Source organism: Galeopterus variegatus, unplaced genomic scaffold, assembly GCF_000696425.1.
Source record: "Galeopterus variegatus unplaced genomic scaffold, G_variegatus-3.0.2 Scaffold5365, whole genome shotgun sequence".
NCBI classification, from domain to species: domain Eukaryota; kingdom Metazoa; phylum Chordata; class Mammalia; order Dermoptera; family Cynocephalidae; genus Galeopterus; species Galeopterus variegatus.
Window position 1 is genome coordinate 56576 of NW_007731476.1, and position 9346 is coordinate 65921.

A 9346-nucleotide genomic window follows, 5' to 3' on the forward strand; every position below is an offset into this window, starting at 1 on the left:
ACATAATTGATTTAGAATTTGAGGTTATGTTAACACTTAAGGGAAGAGTTTAGGGGGGAAAGATATTTCAGCGTAGATGATTAAATAGTAGGAAACTTGTAGTATAAGAGTGATACGAGTATAAAGTAAGAGAATTAATATTAAACTCTTCTTTTTTTTTTGGTTACATAAGAGAAAAGGCATGAGAAATACCTTCATGATGTGATATTCTAGATGTGTCAAACTCAGACTCTGTTAACGTTCCATGTTCTCTGTTGATATGGTGACATAGAGGCATATTTGTAGAACAACGTTTGAGTTTTCTTTTTCATAAGAGCATAGCCTGTGTGATATCTTGAAAACAGTTTGTGACCTAGGATCTAACCAATGTTGACTTCTGTTTTCCTTTAAATTAATGGGTTTTGTTGTTCAAAGGTAATTCGAAAATGGTTGGCTACTGGCCAATTTTAGCTGTTATGCTTTCTATATTGAATAGTAATTCAGTTGTGAGATTTTAGTTTTCACTCAAAGTCTTTGACTAATCAAATAATAGTTTTAGTAAATTTCAACCCTTATTTTCTTATTAGCTGCAAAATATTGTCTTTCCTCCCTGACTCTTTTTGAAAGTGAGTATTTTAAGTAAACTAAATTATTACAAATGAAAAGAAAATTTATAATCTCCTCTTATATAAGAAACACTATACTGAGCATTAGGTATTAGTTTACTTTAGATAGTGGTATTCTTTTGATTGATAATTAGATTTCTTGGAGAAGATGGAATTAAAATAATATGTTAGAAGTAGTTTTATTGCATAAGAACATTAGCTTTATATATACATAGACAAGTCTCAACATTTCTGTTACCAGCTATGATTTTTTGTTTTGTTTTGGGGTTTTTTTTTGCAGCTGGCCGGTCTGTGTTACCAGCTATGTATTTGGATTATATAATCTCTCTACATCTGTTTGCTTATCAGTAAAATGGAGTCAGTATTGTTTCCTGCCTCGGGTAGAGATATTTTAAGGACTTAATACATGTGTTTGGCATGGTCCCTGGCACATAATGCTCAACAAATGTTTGCTATTATTACAAAAGAGCAGCTACATATAGATTATTTTTAGAAGATCCAGAAGCTAAAACCAGGATGTGGTCTAGGTTTAATACAAAGGGTCTTCGAAAAGTTAATGAAAAGAGTCATATTATCTTTTAATTCTGTATTTCCACAAACTTTTTGAAGTACTCTTGTATTTTCTAGGTTTAAAATTTTATTTTATTGTGCTTTTCTGCTTTTGGTAGAATACAGATGGGAAGAAGAAAGTTCAGGGTCTCTTCCATCCCAGTCCTATGATTTTTTTTTGTCTAGACTAGACTAATGAGTGGTTCTTAATAGTTTTTAAGTCACAGACTCAATTATAAATAAAAAATCTTTGAATCCTCTTCCTAAAAATAAAATACAATATGAAATTTTTTTGCAAGATTTGAGGGTGGGGTAGGGAAGAGGGTAGGGTTGTGGTACTACCTTTTTGAGCCTATTTACGGAATCCTTGTTCTAGAGAAATAATTGATTTCAGTACAAGGTTATTAGAGGGAAAATGGGGCTGGTTTAAACAGTCTTGGATCCCCCAAGTAACTAAGACAAGAAAAGCAGCTGTACTTCTTAAGTGTCTTTTTATTCTAGTGCCTTTTTTACATTATCAGGAATTTCATGTATTACTTGATTCTGGTAGCGGTGATTAAGTTACCAACCATGTCCCAGAAATTTTCAAGATCTTATCAGCAGACTAGCATCACTTCTGTGAGATTATTACTCCTGTGAACAAACAGTTCATTTAGGTGCAGTATTGTACTAGTGTAATAGAGGTACAGGTTGAGTATCCCTTACCTGAAATGCTTGGGACCAGAAGTGATTTTTCAACTTTTGAAATATTTGCATATATATAATGAGATATCTTGGGGATGGGATCCAAGTCTAAACAGAAAGTTAATTTATGTTTCGTATACACTTTATACACACACATAGCCTGAAAATAATTTTATACAATATTTTTGCATTTTGACTGCAACCTGTCACATGAGGTCAGGTATGGAAATTTCCACCTGTGGCATCGTGGTGCTCAAAAACTTATGGATTTTGAAGCACTTCACATTTTAGAATTTTGGATTAGGGATGCTCAACTTGCACCAACAAATAACATTTGTTAATTGTTTACTGTATGCCTGTGCATCCCCAGCTAAGCACTTTACTTTTATTATTTTATCTATAAAAGCAGATTCCACTGTTATTCCCATTTCGTAAATGGAAAATCTCAGGCTTAGTATTTTGCCCGAAGTTACACAGCTTTAAGTGGGAGTGTGTGGATTCAAACCCAAGTCTTTCTTTAAAGCTGTATGCTCTTAACACTATGCTGAGTTGACAAATTTTAGTTAACTTGTGCCCCCTTATCATGGTTAAATGTAAAATTTCTGTTAGCTCTTTTGAAATAGTGAAATATTTTGTTTTTCCCTTCTCTCCCAGACTGTACTTGTAATTAATATCTCTGGTATTGTTTGGCATATGAAATAAACTTTAAATATCATCTGAGTCTATTTTCTGAGATTTATTATGATAATTTAGGGAAGAAATTTTCTATTAAAATTGTCCTGCGACTCATTAGTAGAAAACTAAACCAAAAACCACTGCTATTTGAAATTCAGTTTTTCCAAAGGCTTTGATCTGAAAGAACCAGGATGGAAAGTAGTAGGAAGCTTTTCTTTCTCTCCACCCTTCCTCCCTCCCTCCTTCCCATGAGGAAATAGATTTCTTAGGTGGATTTATTCTAATAAATATTCATGATACCATAAATGCTTCTTTGTAAACGGAGGAAGAATACAATTCAAACCACTTGGTTTAAGTCAATTTATAGCATTTTTCTAACTAGATTTCTACTCTTTGTTCTTTGGTGTTTAAAATGGCTATGTACAAGCTGGATTATTTCAACAGTCTGCTTCCTAATTCTTCCTGCATACAAGGCCCACCCTTTGGTTCCGAATACCAGTAGAAGTATATTTGTAATTAATATTCTACCCCGATGATGTTTTTTCTCCTGGACTTTTTCTGATTCTGGCTCAGGTACAGTCCTCCTTCTTGGGTTCTTCTGGGGGGTCTTCCAGCTCTTTTAGAGCTTCCCAGCTTTACCTGGCCCTTCTCTCAAGTAACTAAAATGAATTTAATGCTCATGTGATGATTGTATTGCTTTAGTTTATTAATTTATACTTTACAGAGTTTCCCACTGTTTGGTGTAAGGGAAATTACAGTTTAATATGCTTTTTAGCATTGTGACTAACTTAGGTTTTTGCATATTATTCCTTCATAAATTTTAGGCTTTTGGCAGGTAATGCAACCCCATATTGTAAAATTGTTTGCACAGGAGCGACAAATTCACTTTTAATATTATTTTGATATAAAGAACTATATTTTCAGTGACTGCTTATATAGTTAAAATACAAGACAATCTTTTTAAAATTTGAATTTGACTGATTTTGCATTTGCAATAATTTGGACAGATCAGATAGAGGAATATTTGTGTACTCTAGGAGATAAAGGTTCAGATAGTTAAATGCTGGGATATGGAGTTTATATCTTAGAGAACTTAGAAGTGTCTTAAAATAATTATTTAAATTAGCATGGTCAGTGTACAATGAAATGAATTTGACTGTTTCATTGTCCAGAAACAGAAAAGTTGGTTAAACAAATAAGGTAAACAAAAGTCTATTGAGAAAGATACATAGCCTGCTTGAATAATAAAAGTAGACAAAATGAGTTTCAAAGATTTTGAGGTTCTCATGTGACCAGTTTCAATACTAACTGTACATTTGTATATACTACTATATATATAAAAGAAAGAAGGTGGACCAATTTAATATACCTTTATTTGTATTTGAAAGCAATATTTTAGAAATAATTTTTTAATAGGACTGCTTAATTTTTTAAGCATATTCAATACCTTCTAATAGATTTATTAACTAGAAATTATAATTATGCAGTTTTAGCTTCTAGAATATATCTGTGAATTTGTAACTAAGTAGAAAGATTCCTCTTAAGTAACTGAAATAGCTGTTGTGAATCCTTTAGACATTACTCAATGTAAAACGCCCTTTTTCGAAGTATATATTACATATATAATTTTAACCATTTTGATAGTCTGTTTTCTTAGTACACAAATAATAAAAGTAAAAACTTTAACAAGAAAAAAGAAAATATTAAATTGTTTTCATTCTTTGCCAAAGAGACAGAGAAATAGAAATATGTTTTAGAAGGGTCTGTTTCAAATTAGTAAAAAAAAAAAATTGATTATTAGAAGTGATGTTTTGTTAACTTAGTGACCCTGGAGAGATGAGGCATACATGGGGTTTCTATTTGGTATTAATAAAAATAGCATTTTAGATTGTGGATTTTGTTGTTGGTTGATATTCACTGATAATTTTTCTAAGCTATATGGTCATATAGTGATATTAACTTTGGTATAATATATTACTGATAGAATTACTATTAAACATGGAACCATTTGATTTAAATCTGACTGATATATAAAACATTAATGAACCATTAAAATCTGCTCTAGAGCCTGGGGCACGGAAAATGTATGATGAATGTAGATCATCAAGTGTTAAGAGCAAAGTAGTTTATAGAAGGCTTAAGCTGGAACAATTTGAGCAACAAAATAAATAATGCTAGTATTTAATTTAAACCTAAAGAATAAAATAGATATCTGTGAGTTCATACTGATATAAAGAAGTGGGGGAGAAAGGAAAAATCTTTTCTACAGAATTCCACATACTGAATGTAGATTTTACTCTCTTCAGGAGGTGAAACATTAAGCTCCACCTCTGTTTGTGTGGTCTGTTCTTAGTGGCTCATCTTAAAAGATGAGTACATGCTTGCTGGGCAGAAAGAGGACTGTGTTGGACATTCTAGATAGAGTATAAATAAAAGCATTGAGATAACAAGACATATTCCAGTTTAGATGATTTGGAACAGAGATTGTAGATATATTTTATGAAGAGGTTATATGCTGTGTTACATTATTTGGATTTTATCTTGTAGCTGGTGGTTCTCGAACATTATAAGATACGAGAATCACTTAGGAAGCTTTCCTTTAAAAACAATTTCACAGTTTGACATAGAGATGGGTCTAGAAATAAGAGACTGAGAAGCAGTCTATATCAGAGAAGTGAAAAAAGTAGAAGTGAGTAAAGTTGTAGAAGCCAGAGTCAAAGAGTGTTTGAAAAAACATCTGTAGTGTCAAAAACCATAAAAAAAGTAGAGACTGGGAAATTTGGTGTGGAAATTCTTAGATTGCCCATGACTTTGACGTACTTCTGGAGGAGTATGTGAGGAGAAGCCAGGTTACAGTGGGTTGAGAAGCTAATGAGAANGTAGAGACTGGGAAATTTGGTGTGGAAATTCTTAGATTGCCCATGACTTTGAAGTACTTCTGGAGGAGTATGTGAGGAGAAGCCAGGTTACAGTGGGTTGAGAAGCTAATGAGAAGAGGGAGGTAGAGGAAATCAGTGGTAGACCACTTGTTCAAGACTTTTGTTATTGAAGGGAGGAAAGGAGGAAGATAGAGGAGAAGTTTTAGGGGAAGATGGGGTTAAAGGAGGGCTATCTGAAGATGAGAAAGATGTATTTATACACTGAAGGGAAAAACCTTGTGGAACAGATGAAGACAATAACTTGAATAACAGAAGAAGGACCTGCTAAAGTAGGGTGCTCAGAGGAATTAGAGTGATGGGCTAAAGATTTCTTCTGCAAGTTTTCTATTACGTTTCTGCTGCTTCCCGATAAGCAGTAAGGAAGGTTGGTGGTATATATAAACTTGGAAAAGCATTATAGGAAGTGGGTAGTTGTGGAGATTTATTCGTATGGTATCTGTTTTTCTCTCTTATGAAGGGAACAGAGTTCTATGCTGAGATTGAGTAAGCAAAGTATTAAGGCCCTTGAAAACAATGTTTGGGGGTCGGAATAGTCACTGTGCAGAACAGAAAACGGAGTAAACCTGGAACAATTAAAAATCTTGCCAAACTTAAATCCAACAATATATTAAAAAGGGACTATATCATGATCAAGTGGGTGGAGCTTATTCTAGGAATTCAACGTTGGTTTAACCTAGAAAACTAATTAGTGACAATTCACCATATTACAATCTAGAATTGAAAAAACCATACGATCTTCTTAACTGATGCAGTAAAAGCATTTGGCAAAGTCCATCATCCTTTCTTGTTATATACACAGTGGAATACTACTATAAAAAAAATACTAGCTATAAAAAAAAATGATATCCTATCATTTGCAGCAACATGGATGGAAGTGGAAACCATCAAGTGAAGTAAGTCAGGTACAAAAAGACAAATGTAACATTATATCACTCATGTGGAATCTAAAAAATAAGGGGGGGGTTCTTCTAGAAGTAGAGGGTAGAATAATGGTTACCAGAGGGTGGGGATGGGAGTGGGGGGGAGGAAAAGTAGTGGACTAATGGGTACAAAACCATGCTGTCTACCATAAGCAAATCATTGTGCAGTATATGCATGTATTGAAACAACATACTGTATCCCAAAAATATGTCCAAGTAAATGTTAAAATATTTTGAATTAAAAAAAAGGCACTGAATAAACTTGGAATAGAATAGAACTTCCACAGCCTGTGATGAAGGGCATAGATATAATAGATAAATAGATAAAGGGCATCTATAAAAACTATAGCTAATAGCTAACATCATACTTACTGGTGAAAGACTAAAAGCTTTCTGCCAAAGATCAGGACTAAGATAAGGATATCCATTCCCACCACTTTTATTTGACATTGTACTGGAAGTTCTAGTCAGTATAATCAGGCACGAAAAAGAAATAAAAGGCATCCAGATTAGAAAGGAAGAAGTAAAACTATCTTTATTCACAGATCACATGATGATCTATATAGAAAATATAAATGGAGAGATATACTTTTTAATCGTTCAGAGAAGACTCAATATTATTATGGCGTTAATTCTCTCAAAATGGATCTGTAGGTGCAACACAATCCCAATCAAAATCCCAGAAGGCTGTTTTGTGAAAATGTGACAAGGTGATTCTAAAGAAGGTATATGGAAATGTACTGTCCATAGAATGGTCAAAACAATTTTGAAAAAGACCGGTAAAGTCGATTAACTAACACTACCTAATATGAAGACTTACTGGAAAGCTTCAGTAATGGAAATAGTGTGTTAATGACATAAAGGTAGATGAATAGAACAATTGGACAGAATAGAGAATCCAGAAATAAATGCACCCATATGTAGACTACTGATTTTTGAGAAAAATACAAAGGCAATGCAGTACAGAAAGGACAGTCCTTTTAAGAAATGAAGCTGGAACAATTGGATAATCATATCCAAAAATGAACTTCAATTCATACCTTGTACTGTATTTTTAAGAAATTAACTCAAAAAGGAACATAGACTTAAATATAAAACTGAAAAGTACAAAGTTTCTAGAAGAAAACAGGGAAAAAAAACTTTGTTTTCTTGGCTTTGGCAAAGATTTCTTAGATAATAAAATCAAGATCCATAAAAGAAAAAATGGATAAATTGGTGTTCATAAAAAGGCAAAACTTCTCTTCAAAGGAAATTCTCAAAAGAATGAAAAGACAAGACACAGACTGGGAGAAAATATGTGTGTATCTGAAAGAGGACTTGTATATATACATATATATTCTAGATATATATATATATAGAGAGAGAGACTATACGTAAAAACTCTCAAAACTTAACAATAAGGGAAAAAATAATCCAAGTAAAACATCAGAAAAAGATTTTATTAAACAGTTCACCAAAGAAGATCTATGGATGACAAAAAAAGCACATGAAAAGATGCTCCACAACATTACTTATTAGGAAAATGTAAATAAAAACCAATGAGATACCACTATGTACCTATTAGAATGGCTACAATTAAAAAGACTGACTAGGGCCGGNGGGTATATACAATTGTCAAAACTTATCAAATTGTATATTCTACCTATTTACAGTTTATTATGTATTAATTATAATTCTATGAAGCTGTTTAATAAAAAAAAGAAAGAAAATATTTTGTCAAGATGGATTGTGGTGCAATTGGAAATTAAAAGGACAAAATGAGTTTGGAGATTTGCATGAAGGGTTTATTAGATATTTTAATTTCAAGCTTCAGATAGTTGCCACTTTTTTTGTTTTTTAAGGGTTGAATGTCATTCTGCATGTGAATGTAAAGGTAATGAGAAAAATGACATTTTCCTCCTTCTTTCTCTTCTCCTTCCTCCCTTTTTTCTTTTCTTTTCTTTTTCTTTTTTTTAAAGGAGTGACAGTTCATTCAGATTCTTTGTATTCTTCTTCGTCTATATTTGCCAGTTTGCTGTACATGTACTCCAGGCGGCAGGATTTCATAATTGGGGCAATTGGTAAGTTATTTACTTTATTAGTTTTAAGCTTTAATATAATATCTCTGTATAATTTTTGGCTTTCTAAACTAGTTAACCCAGAAAAGCCAGATTAGCAAAAGTAAACAAATAAAAGCAAAAATGGTAAAAAACAAAGCAAACAAATAACCCCCCGCAATTTTAAAGTGTCGTAAGGCACAACCTTTGGACAAAACATTTTCTTTGAGGACTGTATTCCCTCTTTAAAAACAGCACAGTGTATCTAGTTTAAATAAAATGTGTATGTAATGGGCACTAAGAAGAGGAGTGCAAAGGAGACAAAAGATTGGTCAGAGATAGGAGAGCCAAGGGTTATGGAATGGAGAGAAAAGAACTTTAAGGAAAAGGGTGCCTACTATGTGTATAGCACTATTGTAGGTATACAAATACATATGTTTTAATACACACATGTACATGCACATTTGTCTTTGAAAGGTAGAATCACTGCATACACATGTACATATATCTCTAAACAGTAGAATCACTCCTAAAATGGCAGGATGCTCACTCAATGGGGGACCCTCAGAAACTGAGGCAATCTGGACCGAGGCTAGGAGGTGATAGCAGATTTATGTCTCTTTTTATACTCTGGAGCACGTTCCTTGAGTGAATTGGTGGGCGGAAGAGTTCAGATCTCTAAAATTATCACTCCCTTCTTTATTTTATAACCTGAATTGCATTCAGTTGAAGTCTTGTATGCCAAAGTATATATGATGCAACTTTGTTGCACTGTGTACATAAAATTGGAATGAGCAACCTTACTAGAGTGTGCTGAGGATTTAAATTTAATATGCTGCTACTGAATTGGAGTAGTGATTAGCTATCACATGACTCTCGGCAGTTTTGTAGCCCTCCTAATGGATAGGGAGATACACACACACACACACACACACACA

General features: G+C 33.1%; 1 protein-coding gene across 1 annotated transcript in view; it reads left to right on the top strand.

Annotated features, from left to right (window-relative positions):
- Positions 1-9346, top strand: part of SCAMP1 (secretory carrier membrane protein 1) — a 69120-nt gene that overhangs the window by 42844 nt on the left and 16930 nt on the right. The window contains exon 6 of the mRNA XM_008589312.1: positions 8331-8432. Coding sequence (XP_008587534.1) covers positions 8331-8432 — 102 coding nt within the window. The remainder of the gene's footprint in view (positions 1-8330; positions 8433-9346) is intronic.